The sequence below is a fragment of the Tasmannia lanceolata genome, unplaced genomic scaffold (genome assembly GCF_043159265.1).
Source record: "Tasmannia lanceolata isolate RefF3 unplaced genomic scaffold, GAP_Taslan_0.1 ptg000013l, whole genome shotgun sequence".
Lineage (NCBI taxonomy): Eukaryota > Viridiplantae > Streptophyta > Magnoliopsida > Canellales > Winteraceae > Tasmannia > Tasmannia lanceolata.
In genome coordinates this window covers 9402822-9423598 of record NW_027518690.1, presented here as the reverse complement: position 1 = coordinate 9423598, position 20777 = coordinate 9402822, and the positions used below count along the sequence as shown (strand labels likewise).

General features: G+C 37.3%; 1 protein-coding gene and 1 pseudogene across 1 annotated transcript; one reads left to right on the top strand and one right to left on the bottom strand.

Moving 5' to 3' along the window:
* Positions 1–2669: 2669 nt before the first annotated feature.
* LOC143890933 (glycine dehydrogenase (decarboxylating), mitochondrial pseudogene) lies at positions 2670–3492 on the bottom strand (annotated as a pseudogene).
* Positions 3493–15861: 12369 nt separating this feature from the next.
* Positions 15862–20387, top strand: LOC143890932 (protein neprosin-like). Its single transcript, XM_077395604.1, has 7 exons — positions 15862–15975; positions 16495–16581; positions 16728–16949; positions 18648–18809; positions 18963–19016; positions 19127–19264; positions 19949–20387. Exons 1-7 carry the CDS (start codon positions 15862–15864, stop codon positions 20324–20326), a joined length of 1155 nt encoding a protein of 384 aa, XP_077251719.1. The 3' UTR covers positions 20327–20387.
* The last annotated feature ends 390 nt before the right edge of the window (positions 20388–20777 follow it).

The window sequence follows — 20777 nt, the reverse complement described above, 5'->3', positions numbered from 1 at the left end:
CAGATAGGAAATGCAGTAATACCGTAAAGTGTCACAACTAAGAAGATAAACATGCGCAATGAGCAAACGTCAGTAGATGATAGTAAAAAGATAATAATCAATAACCTAATAACGATAGAGAATTACAGCTAAGCACGTGAGAAATACAACTAAGCAACTAGGTAAAACACATAAGCAGGTAAATGCTATAGCTAAGTACGTAAGTAAGCAAGGAGATAAAAACAAACTATCATGATCCTATGTAAGAATCGATATACAAACACAAGCCCTAAGTGCTAACAACAGACCCTAAGACTCTAATGTTTAAGCCCGAGTCCTTAGATGATCTGATGTTCATCCAAAGAAGCCTACCTATTCCCGCCTCCACGAGAATTAAGGCAACGTAGTTCTTCGCGCCTATTCTAAACTATAATGCCTAAGATGCCTAGACCTCTATCCTAGACTCGATCTAAAAGACCGGACTAGTTTTTTAAAACTTCTTAAGCGATTATTTAAATTCCAGTGAATTGTGAATTTTAGGACGCCCTATATGCCCTGACTAAATGCAGATTAGCCCTAAGCTAATGCAGGTGGTTCCTACAACCTATGTGTAACTAGGCTGTGTTTCCTAAGGCAAACAAATGGTGGACTAGCATATCCTATTCTAGTTATCAGTCGACAATGTGGATCGCCAGCAGACCGAACGGAGGCGATCCTATAACTCTAGGACAGACCCCTAACTCTAAAACAAGCACACAACAAACAAACAATCAAACACCCTATCAAAAAGAAAATCCTAACTCTAAAACTCTTTATCTATGAGAAAATCCTAACTTCAGGGGAAGATCTTTTGAAAACATGGTTTTAAAGATTTTTGAAGTAGGTTTAAAACATTATTTACAAAAAGTTTGGCTAGACTTGGGATATGGATCCCAAGCTGCACTACGTACCTCGTAGAAGAGGATCAAGCCAACGTAGTTCGAAACATATTTCGAGATAAAGATGTCAAACAAGTAAACAAGGGTGATTCACAAACAACTAGTGTGGTCACAAACAGGTACACCAGCGTGGTCACAAACAATTAACTAGCATGATCACAAACAAATGAAACGCCAATCAGATAAAACATGTCAAAAGGAAAAGACACCCCTAAAACAAATGAGACAAAGCATGTCTCTTATGGGGCTCCAAGTAACCTTATAATTGCTCTTGCAATGAGGGAAATGTTCTAAAAATGATTAAAACATCTAAAAGGCTGGGTAAGCCTACTAAACAAAAGAGGGGCTTGGGATGACTCCTTCATCGCCCGTGCAATGATAAATGGTCCGAGAATTTAAAAGGACATTTGACTTATACAATTCTTATAAACTATTTATACCCATGAAGACGGTTATGTTGAACTACTACCACTACACATTATGAAACATGTGGAGGTGAATTAATTTCAGAGCATAATCACAAAACAAGATAAATGCATTGGACATTATAAGGAGTGCTATCTAGTGATTAACAATATTTTTCAAAGCATGGCAGTAAGACAAACAATTGGATTCTATTAGCAAGTATGAAATTTTGAGGCAAAAGTTATACAAAATCCAAGGTAAAATTACATTCTATTCCATGACTTTTTTTCAAAATCATTCAAAGTTTCAAAATGATTTGGAGAAATATAAATTGTAAAATATGCACATGCTGATGGCACAATGGACTATTAACATACATGCATATTCACCTGGGGAATCTCAATTACAAATAACCTCTGTCACAGTCAGAATTCCAAACAGTCATGACTACAAGCTATTGAGTGAGTCTCACAGAGAGAATATTAGAGATCTTGAAGCTATGGCTATGAATCACTCACAGAAAACACAATCGTATGCTGTTGGATAAATTTTCAAAATAACTTCCCACGAGTCATGAAGAACCACAATTGATCATTAGCATAATCATAATCTTGTGCAAGTAAATACACATCCAAAGAAAATTGCAATGAATCTCAACAAAAATCGTGATTATATATCATCCGAATGTATTACTAACCTGAAATTGCAGATTACATCACCGGACTATGCAAGATCGCCAGATTTTGGTGTGAATTGCCGGAGAAATGAAGGTAAAGTCCAAATCTTATTCTCAATGAATCCGTAGCTATGCCGTTGGTCAAGAGATAGCTGAGGAGTGGCGGTCGATATCAGCAAGGTTGCCGGAAAGAAAATCTAAATCCCTTTATCTGTCTTTTCTCTCCTCTTGAACGAGATCCCAATTTTTCTCTTCTTCTTGAAAAAATTTCAACAGATGGAACCAGAGCAGGAGCCGAAGCAGGAGAAATACTCTTATCCATAGCGTAAGGCTCTCCAGGAACTGAATTCATGGGTATATAATAGACTGACCCAACTGAAACATTATCACGATCAGCAATCCCATTCACACTCTCAATACTATCCATACTCACACCAAATCTACTTGCCAGTGATTCAATAGAATCCCCATTTTGCATCACATAACTCATTACATAATTCCACAACCCGCTCGAACAACCACACAATAAATGCAGAGAAATCGCTGCACCAGCATGCGCTGGGCGTGTCGAATTGGGCAGAAACGCAAGCCCCTCATATGCATCCCCAACCATTTTATACACAAACTTCACATCCTTCTTCACAGTAAAAGTTGTGTTGCTCAAATACTTCTTACTCGGCAAAGAACACAAACAATTCTTCCTTGAGATCGAATCCATCAGCTCGCTTTTTATAGACATCAATCGTCTGAGGACGGCAATTACTCGCGATCAAGAACATCTTTTTCTTGCTCTTCTGGATGTTGTTGCACATTGCCATGGCCTCCGCGGCAGCAGTACCTTCATCAAGTAGAGATGCATTCAACATTGGTAATCCAGTAAGATCTGAGATCATCGTCTGGTAATTGAGAAGCGATTCGAGCCTTTCTTGCGAGATCTCGGCCTGGTAAGGAGTGTATTGCGTGTACCACCCCGGATTCTCCATTATATTCCTGAGAATCACACCAGGAGCTGAAGTGTTATAGTATCCCATCCCTATAAAGGATTTGAAAACCTTGTTCTTCGAAGCTAGGGTTTTCATGTGCGCAGATCATCTGGCTCTCCGTCAATCCTTTATCAAATTTCGGCATCTTAATGTCTGAAATTCGGATCGATTTTGGAACAGTAGCATCAATTAGGGCATCGAGGGTTGGAAATCCGCACGATTCTGCCATTTTTGTCTGTTCTTCCGGTGTAGCCGAGTTGTGCCGGCGAGGGAACGCATCGCTCTGTTTTAACAATTCAACCGATACGGATCGGGTCTGAGAACAGAGTTTCGGATCCAGATTCGGAGATCCGACATTTTTCCATGGCAGATCGGAGAAAATTGATGGAGTTACAGAAGAGATGTAGCGAGGAGGAGGGAAGGAATGGGAGAAATGCGAGTTCTGACGTTTTGACTCTGAAAGGACTCGGCGGAGAATCTCCCGATTCGCGAATCTCCAAGCTTGTTCCATGGATGTGCGCAGTTTAATAAACTATGCACCCTATTGAAGAAGGAAGAGATTTTGGAGGGAGAGATGGAAGAGGAGGTAAATGATAACGGCAAGGGCAGATCACGATCGGAGCTCCAACGGATTGACCGGAGAAAAACTTGAAAATGCTCAGATCTAGAATTTTGAAAGCTTCAAATGAGAAAAATCAAGGTTCCGGCGAAGATAATCTTGGTGTTCAAGGTAGAGGAGTGAAGAAGATGACTTTAACAAGGTAAAAAACAAAGATTTGATTCGCCGGATTCCGGCGAGCATTGTCGGAGAAGATGAAGAGCCGACGAAAATCCCTTTCTTCTCTCTACTCTCCTGCTCTCTGCAGATCTCCCTCTGATTTTTCCGATCATAAAAAATGAGAGCCCCTCATGGCCTTTTATAGAAAAAGGGGGAAGTAGTGGCTGTGGAGCGAGGGCCTCTCCCTCTCCACTCTCTCGTTCTCTCATTTTTTTATATTTTTATTTTCATTTGCCTTGAACCTTTGCTTGTTTCACGAGAAGGACTTTCTAGGAAGGCTTAGGTTCAAAAGGGTGGGATATTTAAAGTTCAAACGATTTGGACCGAATCTGGTCTTGCCAGACTACCTACGTACCCCAAAAATGGAGGATCAAGTCCGCGTAGTTCGCTTTGGGTTTAACAAAGAATAGTTTAGCTTTTTAGCTTCAAAATTTTGTAAGGGAATATTTAACATTTATTCCAAAGGTTGACCGAACCTGAATAAATCAGGCTACCTACGTACCCCTGAAGAGATGGGGATCAGGTCATAACGTAGTTCAAACTCATAAAAAAAATGCCCCTGGATTTATAATTTAGTTTCAAAAAAATGGTTTGATTTGAATTTTTGGCCTAAAGGGTTTACAAACGAATTTTTAAACGTTAGGATTTTGGCTATAAAGGCTCAAACGTCCAAGGATGACCTCCTGGTGTTTCTGACATACAAGCTTTTTTTTTGCTTAAGGTTCAAAGATTTTGAATATTTTTGTCGAGGAGTCTGGCAGTTTTCTGGCAAGACTTCAACCACGGTGCTCCATTCTCTTCTCGAGATCTTGAATTTATGCTCAAGATTCGTCAACTGTCATGTGTCTCCAAATAGTGAAGACGATTCTCATATGCAATATATCTTATTGACTCCATCATCTGGGTCGTTGATATTCCAAAAGAATTGTCATAGGGACACATTCCCTTCTCTTTGTCTTTCTCTCATATTCTAAACAATAAAAATGTCTTTTTTTCTTGAAATATTCCACCTCAGAATCATAATGAAAATACACAGCCCAATTGTTCTTTTAGGGCTCAAATCTATGACTTCATTTTGAGAAAGTCTTCTCTCAATTCTTCATTAGCTCCATAGGATGTTTGATTTCTATCTCTCTTGAATTTTGCTCTTTGACCTGATGTCTTAAACAAATGGAGTCTTGCTTTGCGCCATACCCTGGCATTCACCCGGTTTATCCTTATATGATCAAGCAAGACTACTATGAACCCCTCTAAATAGGTTTATCAATTCTTTACGCTCCTCGAGAGATAAAGTTTTGCCAATCCATCTTTCTTGAGTTTCAGATTTCAATACCACTATCAATAGCTTCGATTTCCTCTTTATGTGGCTATGCTAGACGCTCTTTCTCTTAGTTTGATCATTTTTCAGATCTCAAGAGAAATTTCGTCTGCATTCTCATCCGAGAAGGGTGTCTTTGTTTATTTAAACATTAGATCTAAGTGTGAATCATAACAATACAGATAACGCTGTAATCAAGTATTTATTGAATTGGAAACTTCAAATACATTGATGACTTTAGACGCGCCTCAACGGGCTTTACACCAGACTTAACAGAAGACTGGACATTGACTCGATAAGAAAACTGACAAACAGTATACATTCCGAATTATTGATGACACGACTAGAATTACCAACTTTGACACAAGAGTTGGTATAAACTTTACAAAAGACAAACTCTGAAAACTGGACACGTCTTCATGAGCAAGAGAGTGGCACTGAAAGTTCTTGGGCGATACACCCTCCTCCATGATAAAGGTATCTAATGAGTTCGATCCCGAAGTAGGAATCTCGGAAAGGGTCACCCTACAAGGCCAAGGTTAAGTGGGACAATAAAAGGCTATGTTGGCAATATAGGGAAAGCAATAAACTGCCTTGATCAAATGTGTTTGAAAGTGGTTAGTTTTTTGGAAAGGTAATCATTTGCTGAACTCAGACTTTTGAATTTGAAGTACACACACTAGATCAATAGTCATGGGATAAAAAATTCTGAACAAACTGTGATAAAAGCCATCTTGAGCATATCCATTAATATTTTGAGTTGGAATGTCAAAAGAAGACTGTCTATGAAGGTAAAAAATAGACAGTGATAATATGACCTACACCCACAGGGTCTCAAAGAATCCTCAATCCACTCATTTGGGTCTTCTTTAGATATGGCTGATTGATTCAAACCAGGAATCTCTACTAGAAAGTAAGTCCTGATCTTATAATCAAGAGATATACGGACAAAAAATCTCACTGAATAGAGAAAAAGATAGGTTACGACCATGAGAGGGGCAAGTAAAAGCTACTAGTCAGGTCTAGATCTGAAAAACAGACTGATATAACTGATTAGATTAGACAAGAAAACCTCACTAAAGAGTAGGCCCCAATCTGATAACCAATATATAGATATATACATATATATCCTAACCAGGGGCACCAGCCCTAAATATAATCCCGCAGAGTCAAGACACTTGACTCAAGACAGACATGTGAGTATACTAGGACTGCATTGTAGCCACATATGGTGAGCTACAATAATCTATGGATAGGACATGGCTCCTAAATCTAGGCTCCAACATGTGTAAGCGACACATGTTCGTCTTTATATGAATGCAATATATATATATATATATATATATATATATATATATATATATATATATATGTACATGCAGATCCTAATGGGGTTTCACTAAATCAGCAAATATATTTATATACATAATATATGTAAAATAAAAGTAGGGCTCCGGACTCAATATATCGGGTACTATGCTTATGATCCATACTTTAGATGTATAACACAAGTACGCCTAGTGTTATACATAGTATGCTTCATTGCTCATCGGCTGCTGTAAACACAAGTACGCCTAGTGTTTACGGCTGCAGCACCGGCGCATAGCTTGGAAATAGATACAACAATCCCATCAGGGTAATGACATCCCATCTGGTATGTGCTATATCTATCCCATGGAGCCAATAAAATCAAAGAAAGGAAAAGTAAAAGACAAAATAAAGAATATGATAAAGCATGCAGTGCAGTGTGTGAATCTCTTGTTTTAAACACCTATTTGGTGCCCCTGGATTCTAAGCGAAAGAATTCCCATTTATAATGATTTTCACCCAAATTTCTCCAAAATTATAAAAATGGCATTTTTATTAGAATTAGGCAATGTTCTAAGAACTCCCCAGCAGAGTCGCTAGCCTGTGGACTCCTTTTACAAGAAATTAGCACATCCTTGTTTCGACATTTGCACATCCCATTTGCCCTCTTTGCCTACTTTAATTACTTCCACATGAGAAGTAGTAATGGCACACACTAGTTTCAATAATTCACCCCTCTTCTACTTAATTAGGAAAACACAATTATATTTAATGGGCACACCCTCACTTAGTAATTGCACACCCATAAACAAGGGGTTGATATTGACACACTCATTTTGTCCTTTTCTCATTCTCTCATGATGCAAATGGAACTTGATATCTAAACACCCATATTTGATAAAGGCACAAACTCTACTTGTCCTTTCAAATTTTCGCCTGAATTAATTGTAATTTTGCGAGAGCGCTCTTGGGAATGGGAACAACCTTTTGGGTAGCTCTTTATGCCTAAACAAATGAGATAGGTTAGTGACAATATCAAAGCAAGGCTACGATTAAGCATTGGAGCTTGGGAACTTAGAAAAAGGAGTGCCGACACCAAAATTCAGGGGTATTTCTTGTTGGATATTGACTCTGCATGGCCGGACTTTCCCTTTGCCTAGGTGGCATATTACTCCATAAACTAAAGACTTGGTGTATAGGAGGATGGGTTTATCCCTTAATGATTCTATAATGGGACAATCTCACCAAGTATGTATCCCAAAATGAATCACCGAACGAGAGTTAGGATGACGGGGTTAATGCACCTTTGTCTTAATGGTTGGCCACCACCCACAGTCTCCATTGGAAATGGAACTGGACTCTCGGACAGAGGCAATGTTTTTGGGGCCTAACACATTGCACATTGTGTTATAAAATAAAAGGACACGACCTACCATGATATCAATTAATTCCTGACATGGTGATGATATGCGATCTTATGCAATCAAGGGACACCCTATGCAACAATCTTTAATCGTATTAATAATCTATGTCTGATCAGTCTCATGGGACCCCCTAATTGATCAAAATGGAAGTAATTGAGCTTATATGTACATGAATTAATCTAGACCGTTCATTGTATGCCCTTCACCCAATTTACGTATAATGAAATGTATTTAGATATTTTCAATACTTTAAGTCTCACCATTTATGTGCTTGATTATGTGCATGTACTTGCACTTATGCACATCAATGGTTAATTTAGATGCCATTACATGCACTTTATTATATTTACATGTTGGTTAAAAGAGACTTAAACATTGAAAATTCATGCACGTGTAAGTGGTGTTTTGGGGACTCTTGATGGCCTTTACGTTCATTGTATATTGCTAACTCCAAGGATGGCCAGCTTGGAGAGTAAATGCATCATGAATGTAAAGAGTCAAATTCTCCCTATAAATACCTACCATGGATGGCTGGTTGAAGATATGAGTTGGAAAAAAAAGCCAACACATTTCTTGAGAGGGATCCATTTCTCTATTCACGCCTTTGGGGTACAAGTTAGCAAGTCTCTTCCTTGTCCTTTGGGATAGTCGGCGACTTGATACCTTAAATCCTCGTCTCCTTCAAAGGAACGGTTGAGATTTCTGTACTCCTCTCCCTCCAGCAGGTTATATTTTTGCTTAATCATTTTCTTCATCTCTTTGCTTGTGGTTTTATTAATGGTATTCATATTTTAGAAGGAAATCCATTTGGCTATTTATCATACCCAACATTTCTTGATTTCTCCAAATCTTGGGGACATAAGGAATGGTATCAGAAGCAATTGAATAGTGGATATCGACGAGGTTCAGGATCATTCGGGCTCCACAAAGACTTCAACAATGGTCTGCCAATGGGCACTTTCGGGTTCTTTTGCATTTTTTAGCTCAATTTTTCAGAAATTTCGAGATTGGGCTTCGAAATTTTATTCTATTTCGAGAATTAGGGTCCGGTCAAAATGGGGTGTCTACAGATGCCCCTCTTTGGCAGAGCGTGTGTAACGCGCGAATGTCAAAGCTGAACAGACAACACATTTTGATCAACCCTAAAGCAAATTTTTGGGTTTTCGATCCAAAATGGTATTCACAAAAGTAAAAATATCAAAATGACTTTTTCACAAGAGTAAAACTCTACCAACAATAGGGAGATAGCCTCTCACCGACTCTTGACATCTAAAATGAGATATCCTCTCTCTAATACTCGAACTCAACAGATTATATTGATCAACAAAGGCCTTTTTAAAAACAAACAAGCACAAAACACTTTTTTTTATACTGGAAACCAAAACTTTAACAAAACATGAAACGAAACACTTAAAGAATAAAATCGTACTTCAAACTCACAATTGTATCGATGAATAAGGGTTTTTGCGGACAGTCAGACCAAATATCGTTCGGTCAATTGCCAAAATGATATCATTAAAATGAAAGAGCAAGTCTTAACGATCAGACCAAATATCGCTTAGTCGGTCGTCAAAACTACCTCAAAACAAAAGGGCGATAGCTACACAGACCATTGCTGAAAATTCATCTGTTTAGCCATCCAGATAATCCTGACTCCTCTCTTTCAAGGTAGCGGGTCATCTAAGATTGATATGGGTCTTGTGTAAACGGTTCCATATAAATCCACGCAAATATACCCGACTCCCACTCTCAGTAGGTAGCGGTACATTGCGATTTGACAATTAGACAGGCCAAAATTTGGCATTTCACTGTAAATTGTCACGGGCGAAGAAGAAAAGACCAGACTCCAAAACTCGGAGCTTCTTCACTGGTAGTTTCTTACTTCTAAAAACTCTTCATGATTAAAGAAAAGTCCAGACTCCAAACATACGGAGCTGCTTCACTGGAAATTCCTTTAAGAAGAAATCTTTTTCAAATGATGAGAGAAATTACCAAACTCCAAATCACAGAGCCATTGGTGAAAACAATTTTTAAATCTTTCAAATGGTGAAAGAAAAGATCAATCTCCAAATTACGGAGCCATTGGTGAAATAATTTTTAAATCTTTCAAATAGTGAAAGAAAATACCAATCTCCAAATCACGGAGCCATTGGCGAAAACATTTTTACAAAAAGATGCAAGAAAAATACCATACTCCAAATCACAGAGCCAATGGCAAACATTTATAAGATGATAAAAGAAAAATGCAAAACTCCAAATCACGGAGCCAATGGCGAAAACAATTTTTAAATCTTTCAAATGGTGAAAGAAAAGACCAATCTCCAAATTACGGAGCCATTGGCGAAAACAATTTTTAAATCTTTCAAATGGTGAAAGAAAAGACCAATCTCCAAATTACGGAGCCATTGGCGAAAACACTTTTACATAATGATGAAAGAAAAATACCATACTCCAAATCACAGAGCCAATGGCAAACATTTATAAGATGATAAAAGAAAAATGCCAAACTCCAAATCACGGAGCCAATGGCGAAAATAATTTTTAAATCTTTCAAATGGTGAAAGAAAAGACCAATCTCCAAATTACAGAGCCATTGGCGAAAATAATTTTTAAATCTTTCAAATGGTGAAAGAAAAGACCAATCTCCAAATTACGGAGCCATTGGCGAAAACATTTTTACATAATGATGAAAGAAAAATACCATACTCCAAATCACAGAGCCAATGGCAAACATTTATAAGATGATAAAAGAAAAATGCCAAACTCCAAATCACGGAGCCAATGGCAAACATTTATAAGATGATAAAAGAAAAATGCCAAACTCCAACTCACGGAGCCAATGGCGAAAATATATACAACATGATGAAAGAAAATACCAAACTCCAAAACACAGAGCCATTGACACAAATTTACAAAATGATAAAAGAAAATGCGAAACTCCAAATCATAGAGCCTGTGGCAAAAATATTTACAAAATGATGAAAGAAAATGCCAAACTCCAAATCACGAAGCCAATGGCAAAAATTTACAAAATGAAAGGAAAATTCATTGAAATGATTGAAGAAATGACCAGCTTTGATCGATTTCACAAGGTGAATAAATCATCATTTGCCGAGAATGATTGAAAATGCATGATCTTTGCTGAAGATAAAACTCAAGAAACTTGAAGAAAATTTTCGGTATTGACCCCTTTTAAACGAGTGAAAAACATTTTGCTGGGGGTTTGAAGATTGCATGAGCAAATTCTAGACTCCGCTAGAGATAAGATTTTCTGAAAACTTGATTTCAAAAGAAAACAATTTGATTGAAGAGACTGGCCCAAAGATTGTGCTCAAGCTTCTCTGGTTTTCATTTCCTGAGAATAGTTATCCCAGTTATCATTATGTTTGATATCTTTTATGACGTAAGTCATAAAAGATGCCCCTCGTATGATGTACTTCCATGACAAAAGTCTTAAGAAAGCAAAACCAGGAAAGAACTCCTTTGGTATTCCGATATATAGTATGATGTACTTCCATGACAAAAGTCTTAAGAAAGCAAAACCAGGAAAGAACTCTTTTTGTTGTGCCACGTGTCAGCCCCTCCTCTATCCTGCCATTGTATCCCGTTTTTTGTGAAAGAAGTCTTATAAGTATTCAATTTTTATTGTCTATAATTCCAATACGTTTTTGGAAGTGTATGCCTCTTCCTTTCCAAACGGATACAACCATTGATTTCCTTATTAACAAAGATTCATTTCCAATCCCGTTTTAGAGAGTTTCCTTCTACTTTTATTCTCACACCAAATAGAGTTTGATTTAAATGGGAAATGTTACCCATTTATGGCTGAGTACCAACTAACGAAGGAATTAATGGGAATCTGCCAAAAAAAACCTCCCCATTTATGGCTCTATGGCATTATTATTGCCTTAAAAAAATTCATTTCATCCCAGGATCTCTCTCCGATTCTTCGTTTTGAACTGTGAAACGTCATCCCATTGGAACCGTCGGCATTTATTTGTAAAGAACTCCTTTGGTATTCCTTATTCAATTCATTTCCTAACGCATACAAACATTTTTATATAAATATTTCCGTTCTTACAAACGCATGCAAACCCAGCCATTCTCTCATACCCTCGGTATGCCCTCCATTGTAGTAGAATGCTGAGGCAGAACATATGGAGCAATTTTTGTTGTCACACCGCTGTTAGATGCCATCACAGTAGCTAAATGTGATGGTTCTCTTTCCAGGAATAGCCCATGAGACAGACGGTTTACGAAAAGGGAGGAGGAAAGCTAGATGAATTTGGGAATGACGAGCACGGATGGGGAACTACCGAGGCTCTCGAATGCTTTTCTTTCTACAAATTTTATCCGGGCACAAGAGTCCATTGCTTCTGCTATTTGTTTTTAGTGATGATTTTATCTGTATGTCACATCTCTCTATTTGTCGACAAACATGTAAATGTTGACTGTAATGCAAGATGCCTCCAATCCTCTTTTTTTCACATGCTAAACACTCTGGCATCCTTTCTTATTTTTAATGACAATGCCAGCCAAATAGTGTGTTGCGGGGAATCTCAAGAGGTCATCGGTTTATCTTAAACCCTTCGTGTAATGTAATCTCCTCACACGAGTCCTCACAACATCGATTTATCTCCCATGAGTTGATAGACCAATATTTCATGGGAAAAAAAACTATCACAACTTGACAGAAAGTAGTGAAAATGCAGTGATTTTCTGGGAAAGACAAGGGAATATGAGCATGGGCATTTGTTTGTGAAATTAAACATGCAATGCATTCGAAGTGTAACGTGAGTCCCATACAAGGGCAAGCGTGTGTAATGTTTTTTTAGAGGACTTCAAAATAGTTCAAATTTATGAGTTTTTATATGGTGCAAGCCCTCATAGTGCCTTTTTTTAAAATAGTACTGTATGGACCATATCATACATAGGATGATCCAAACCACCCATAAGATGAAACACAACGTAAATAGGTTGTTCCCCAAAAATCATTTCCAAAGGATTCCAAAAATCACTTCATGAAAAAATTTGCTTTTCGTTCCTGTGCATCGCACGGGTCTGGAATTAGTTTAACTAAAGGCATATGATTTCTCCGAGTACCTAAAATAGAACCATTAATTGCTTAATAGATCATTCGCGAGGTTGCATTTGATTGCTAACCACCTGGTTATCTAACGTCAGATGGAAGGTCAAGATCCTTCACATATGGGGCCCACTATGTAATAGTGGGCGTAGCTTCATATAGAAGCTCCAGATCATGTTGATGTGTCTCCATCGAAGCATCTGCCATTTCCACTGCAATTAAAACAAAATGATAGAGGAGGAGGAAGAGAGTGCAATGTTTGAAAATGATGTAAAACATAAGAGAGAAAATGTGGAAATAAGAAATATTATAAAGGGAGGCAGAAGAGAGTGGGATAGAGTAATAGAGAGAGAGAGAGAGAGAGAGAGAGAGAGAGAGAGAGAGAGAGTGGAAGAAGAAGAAGAAGAAGAAGAATTCATGAGGTAAGTTTTACTTATTGTTGGATTATAAGGGCCATTTGTCTTATCATGCTTGGTCCATGAACAAAGTTGCGAGGTATGTTTTACTTCTTTTTCCTGTAGTTTTATTTCTATTGACATTCTTTAAATAATTATGTTTTTGGCGGTGTTCCTTATCTACTTTGCCGCTAAGTATCGGGATCAACTCATGAGTGCCTACAAGGTGATAAAATTGCCCACGATCCAGTATTCAGCAGTAACAGTGTGAGAAGTCGATTGTTCAATTTGTTTGGATAAATTTGAAGAAATACACAAGAAATAAAGACGGTGATTCTATTATATACTTTAACTTAAGCTGTTTGATTTTGAAGGTCATTCAATTTTTGTCAGGGTCATCCAAGAAGACAAGAACATCATCCTCTCTTTGCAACTTGTAAATTTGATTTATTTTTTTAGCTTATTCAATTTAGGTCTTGGGCCATCCAAGAAGACAGGCATCTCAGGATCTTCAATTTGTGTTATGGTCACGTCTACACTATATGTAAATCCATGCACGTCCTAGATCCAACTCAAATTAGCAAAATCTGCACAAACCAGAATCAAGAAAAAGTATAAAAATTAAGAAACGGAACTATAATTTTGCGAAATGAGCCCTTAATATTCCATGTAAAAAACAAAATCATGGCGGCCAAATATGGCCTGAAATATATAGTTTTTTGCCTTGTTTTTCAGCCACTTATCTCTCTCCCTCTCTCTCTTCACTCATGCCTTCTCGAGCCTCTTCCTCTCCGGCCCTCCGCATCTCTTGCAACTTTTTTTTCATGTTATGTGTGTATGTGGGGTGGGTAAAGAAAATACAAAAAAAATGGAGCGATGCACGGGGCTGATGAGGCTCCAGTACAACACCCAAGAGATCCACATGGGATTGATTAGGGGAAGGGAGGAGGCCAACACATGGTGGTGGTGGACTTGATGTTGGGGAACCCGGCGACGTCGCATCTTGCCGCCCCGCTGGCTAGGCACGTGACAGTGGCCCAGGATGAGTATAAGAGGTTGCGCTTAGACGAACATTTGAAGATGGCAAGGGAATCCTATACTGTGTTGCCTTCTCGAAATTGATGTTGGCAGCTCGGTGAAAGAAGAGAAAGAAGGGCCCGGATCTCCTTCCATAAGTACTGAAAGGCCCATGGAATTTGGCCTTTACCATGTATGAAGTCAATTAAGACTTTGCTATCCAATTCTACAATTATCTTAGACATTTTGAATGCCGAGCAACATCTGAGCCCGTCTAAGAGGGCATGGGTTTCGGCCATCATGCTAGTGCCTACTTCATAATAGAATGAGAATGCAAGAAGGATTTTAGCTCTGTGATTGAGGATGAATCCCCATCTCTTGCAACTTGGTAAAATAGTAGTTCATGGAAAAAAAATTCATGATTGCCAAAAGCAGCCCAAGTTGAATATTTTTCTTTCATATTTTGGTCTTATGGCATTTGAGTGACTCCAACTATTTTTTTGTCTAGGGATTTCAAAGATCATGAGGACAATATTCCTTGTGAGTCCCACCTCACAGGTATCCCAGTAATGGTTGCAACAGCTATAATTATGTTTTTGGGGGTGTTCTTTATCTACTTTGCCGCTAAGTATCGGGATCGAGTAGTGGGTGCCTATAAGGTGATAAAATTGCCCACGATCCAGTATTCAATAGTAACAATGCGAGAAGTTGAGTGTTCAATTTGTTTAGATAAATTTGAAGAAATACACAGGAAATAAAGATGGTAATTCTATTATATACTTTAAGTTAAACTGTTTGATATTGAAGGTCATTCAATTTTTGTTAGAGTCATCCAAGAAGACAAGAACATCATCCTCTCTTTGCAACTTGTAAATTTGATTTGTTTTATTAGCTTATTCAATTTAGGTCTTGGGCCATCAAGAAGACATGCATCTCAGGATCTTCAATTTGTGTTATGGTCATGTCTACACTATATGCATCTCAGGATCTTCATGAAAAATATTTTCAATGAATAGATCGTTTTAATACATTTGGGAGAGAAAAAAAAGTGAAATAGAAAAATGGGTATATGTTAATACTATTAAAAAACCCCATATGTTGCACGGGACAATAGAGAAAAAGATAAGATAATTGTTAATTTGAAGAAGCTTTAAAATTAACAATTATTACTATAGGGCTTGCCCAACGAAGAAAAGGGGGGCGAATTTATTCCTTCCCTTTTTTATTATGTTGTATACTTGACATTGTACACTTTTCTTCCATTAAATGTATCCATATCCATTCTGATAGTACTTAATGGATATGAATATGGATACATTTAATGGAAGATAAGCACCTGAGTCACCTTTCGCAACTCTTTCCCCAAGTAAGCCGTAATAGTAATTGAGAAATCTCTCCTCAAGATTTACTTTCCTAAATAAGCCTTACTCTTAAATCCTCACAGCACCAAATTTCAGTACTACTAAATTATATAAACGCAAAGGTTGGGAGGAATTCCATAGAGAAAAATAGGGATTTTGTTCTTTGTGAGAGGAGTTTCTTAATAGTTAGGGTATGGGTTTCAAGGAAATGTTGCAGCTCCTTTTTCTATTTTCTTTTGTTCTCATCGGCTATGGAGTGGAAGGAGGAAGAAATAGCTCATCTAAAGTAGCAGTGAAGAATATTAAGGTTTGGTTAATATTTTCTTTGCTTTTGGGATAGCTAACAAAAAACCATCCCATGGTTATCTAAACCATTCATCTGGTAATTGATATATATATATATATAGGAAAAGGTTTCTGAGCTCGAGCTCAGAAACCACCACTCCCATAGTTGTTTGACTCATCCAACCCATTCATTTTATAGGTTATGATTAGGGTTATGGTTATGGTGATGGTTAGGATTATAGGTTGCAGTTAGGGTTATGATTTGTTGAGGTTTAGAATGGATGGCTAGAAAATGGGCTTCTCTAGATTGAATGGTTAAGATTATGGTATGGAGAGGGTTTGTTAGGAACACCTTATCTATGTGAGGTCCTATAGAATGAATGGGTTGGATGACTGAAACAACATAGAGATGGTGTATTTATAGAGCTCTAGTTCAGGCTGAGCTAGAGCTTAGAAACCTCGCCCTCACACACACACACACACACACAGATTGTATTGGTATGATGATATAGAAATTGATGGATATTTGTATTTTTTTCAGACTGAATATGGGCAGATCTTTGATTGTGTTGATATCATCAAACAACCTGCTTTTGATCATCCGTTATTAAGGAATCATAAGATCAAGGTCGTTTCTTATATATTTTCATAGTTTTTTGTTTTTACAGTTTCAAGTGATATTTTATATGTGAGACTAGGTGTTCATTTCCAAATAGAACATATTCTTTCATTACAATGTAAATATAGGGATGAAAATTTTACATTGTGATGCAGATGAGTCCAAGTTCTCTTCCAAAAGAGATTGAGGTCAAAGAACATTCTTCAATAGCAATATCTTTAGGGATAGAGCTCAAGGACGGAGGGTGCCCTCTAGGAACAGTTCCTATGAGAAGGATTGAAAAGGAAGACCTAATTAGGGCTAAATCTGCCACAAATTTTGGGAAACAATATTCTTCAAATGCCGAGACTCTTTCAAATGATCAACCCAGTAATCTTGTACGTCACATTTCATCTCATATAATTTTATTTTAAACTTTTTTATGAATATGATAATTTGTTTTTCTTCTGTTTAATCATTGTTCAAATAATTGGAAACATGATTTAGAACTGAGGCAAGTAAGACTGTAAGAGTGACCAACTCACTCAATAATCAATATAAACTCGAGTGCATGTTTCTATCAAAGTTTGGATATTTTAAAATTTGTATACATTTTCAATAAAATCTTGTTATAAATTTTTATGTATTACCCATGCAAATAAGTGACCTCAATTTTCTTTTAAGTTTAGTCAATACAAATGATTTATAGGTCAACTTTCTGATTCTTCTTACTACATAATAATTTTCTATTATTTTTGTTGTGAGGAATATGAAACTATTTCTAGAAAATTTAGCTGCTAGAAAGACATTGATGCAAGCCTCTCCTAGGCTTCTTGGACTAAGGATCAGGAGAGTGATAAACATACACTCAATCGCTCAGTAATTCGGATACAGGAAAACAGATTTGCGCAAGTTCAGTAAAATGAGCGTATCTCCTTCGATATGGGTCGGAATGACCTGATTCCAAAGCCAAAATTTCAAGGACTCACAGATCTAAAACTTTGGTGAAGAAAATTTTCTCATAAAAGTATTGCAAATTACTCGAAAGTATGCTGGAAGTGGGATGTCCGGCAAAGATTAAATTCAGGGTAAAGATAACAACTTCAATGGATACTCTTCTAAGTTGCCAATGAAGATAGATAACATCAATTCTTCTAGATAGATAACATCAATTGGTTACAACTCTTCAAGGATACAAACAATATGGGAAAGCTCCTAATCTTCAACGAAGGAGTGAAATTCTTCTAGGTTTCAAGGATGAACACTTCAAGATTGAAGGAAAAATGGTCTAGGCAAATTTTCATTCAATATTCAGCTAAAAACTTCATTACAGTTGTTTGCTAGACTTTTATAGAGAAAATACAATATAAGACATTCAAGATAGCCCACTAACTATTTTAGGGACTTACATACATCATTAATAGCTTAGGAATTCAAAACACATTAATTAGTCAAAGTCCTACAGACACAATCTACTAAAATGGTCATAACTTTCCAACCACTTGGTCAAATAAAGACCATAAATATCCGTTGGAAATAGAATTCAAAGATCTACAACTTCTTAGTTTACCATTTTTCATGTCTCATCCATCTAAGGTCTAAACTAGTGCTTCAAAACCGACCAGAATCATTATGACGAGAATGCAACTGGACCAGGCCTGAATTGGCATGTACATGATCTTGGGCTGGAGCTGGCCTTTATGCTTGGTGGATTCAATTTGGACTTGGTCCTTGTGTTGAGCTTGAATGCGGGCTGATCTTCTCACTTGCTTGGGATGGTTCATGTGGGCTTCAAATTTGTCAGCCGCATGGGTGTGGGCTGCATCAATTACCCTTATTTAATGTAGTTCTATAACACTCTTCCCTTTTGCACCAATGAAATTCAATGAAATTCAAAAAGAAGTTTTCAATGACGAGAATATCCTTTTTCTTTATTAAATGAAAAATAGTCATATTTTAATAATTGTGGAAACATTAAGATGATTGTTTTGCTTAATCCTAAAACAAACATGTAATATATAGATTATTTTGTTATATAATGCCTATGTGTATAAATAAAAGGTTATTGACTCGCAAATTTTATTTATTACTCGCAGTTTGCAACGCAAACGTCATACAAGGGAAAATTTTACGGAACAAGAGCAGACCTCAATGTGTGGGAGCCAACAGTTATAGGCAACCAAACTAGTTATTCTTATATGGCTGTTACAGATGTGTTGAAGCTTGGACAAGCCAACTCTATATTGGTTGGATGGGAGGTAAGTTATCTAATTCAACCTTCATATGGTCCTTTACGTGTTTGGTGGGTTTCTTAACAAATAACACGACCGATGTTGTGGGATCAATTGCATTAATTAGGTAAGACAACTAATAATATTGTATTCTTATTTTCAAGTTTTTAAAATGTGTAGGTAAATCATAAATTATACAATGACTTTCGCCCTCATTTAAGTTCGACCTGGACGGTATGCTTCAAAAGTAACTTAATCTTGTGTCATCTAAATTAATATAAATTTGTTATTAGATCGCTACTGATTTCATCTTTATTTATTTTTTTGGTTTACCTACACCACAGAATGGTAAAACACAATGCGAAGATATTCTCTGCCCAGGTTTCGTACAAGTTTCTCCGGACATACCACTAGGAGCTGCTTTTAAAACGATTTCATCCTATAATGGAACCCAATATTCCTTAACACTCGCTGTATACAAGGTAATTTTGAATTCCTTTACCTTCAATCAGAAAGCATACATTTTTCTGAAAAAGAAAACGGAGTTGTAACTAGAGTTGTTAAATTACATATGTTATATTTTTCTTTGGAAAAATATGAGCATGCAGATTTAGGTCTCACTTGATGAAACTATATGTGCAAGTAGGTATTACTTCTTCAAACATATTTATCTTCTAGGCTTCCCAAAAGATCTCTCTCTCTCTCTCTCTCTCTCTCTCTCTCTCTCTCTCTCTCTCGCCATATATATATATATATATATATATATATATATATATATATATATATATATATATATATATATATATATATGTGTGTGTGTGTGTGTGGGTGTGTGTGTGTGTGTGTGGGATTTGCAAGCGTCCATTGCAGAAGGCATTTCGTGGATGGGCTGTTGCATGTGAGAGCAGCAACTTAGGCTCACTTTTCAGCAGATTTTTCCTTCATTCATGAGGTGGCTATTTTCAATGCAACAGCCCATCCTCGAAATGCCTTATGTGATGGACGCTAGCAAATCCGTGTGTGTGTGCGCGCGCGTGGGAACAGCTTAAAGGGATTTTCCACTATTTTAGAGTAAAGGTTATATCTTGTGAATCATTCCTTCTAACTTTAGATATTGATTCTTTTATTTTAATTACTTTTTTGTTTAATGTTCTATTTAATCGTAGGATCCCGTGACCAAAGATTGGTGGTTATTATTTGGAAACGATAATAAGAAGGTGGGTTACTGGCCAAATGCTCTCTTCTCTTCCACGTTCACTGATCATGCTACTATTGTTCAATGGGGTGGGGGAGTTACCAACGCTGGCATTGAACCATGGCCTCAGATGGGGAGTGGCCATTTTGCAGATGAAGGATTTAAGCATGCAAGTTATGTGGGACAAATGAAGTATATACAGGAAAATGGTGATACTCAAGATGTCGACCATTTTCAGCTTTCCATTGATGAATCAGCCCCCAAATGCTATACTGTTAAACCCATTGATAGTGAGAGTTATCCTACCGTTCATTCTTTCTTTTTTGGGGGACCCGGGGGAAATTGCTAGAATCAGTTGGATCGCTTCTTTGGAGGACTACCTATGTCCATGTCGGTATTTATACTTATGTACTCCCGACATTTAAAGCAAAGAATAACATGAGTTTAGTTACTATACTCGTCCTTGCTTATATATTTTAAGCAAATAATTTTTCTTCACTTAAATTTCCATTGATCATATTTCACTTAAACACCACTTTCTTGTTAAACCTACACTCAAAACTAGACCTGGCAAAACTGACCTGTGCCCGCGGGTCGACCCGGCCCACCCGCAAATTTGCGGGCACGGGTTGGAATTTTCATGACCCGTGAAAGTCGACCCGCGGGTCACCCAACCCGCCAAAACATGGGTCGGGTCAGGTTAACCCGCGGGTACTCGCGGGTTTTGTGGATTTTGATTTTTGTTTAATTTTTTTTTATTTAAAAAGATGAAAAACCAAAGGTCAAGATCAAAAGATCAA

Bases quoted from the DNA above. Each gene is read 5' to 3' on its own strand.
- LOC143890932 (XM_077395604.1), top strand. From the start codon at position 15,862: ATGGGTTTCAAGGAAATGTTGCAGCTCCTTTTTCTATTTTCTTTTGTT. The intron at 19,017-19,126 runs GTATGCTTCAAA...CCTACACCACAG, and splicing joins ATTTAAGTTCGACCTGGACG to AATGGTAAAACACAATGCGA. The intron at 19,265-19,948 runs GTAATTTTGAAT...ATTTAATCGTAG, and splicing joins TAACACTCGCTGTATACAAG to GATCCCGTGACCAAAGATTG.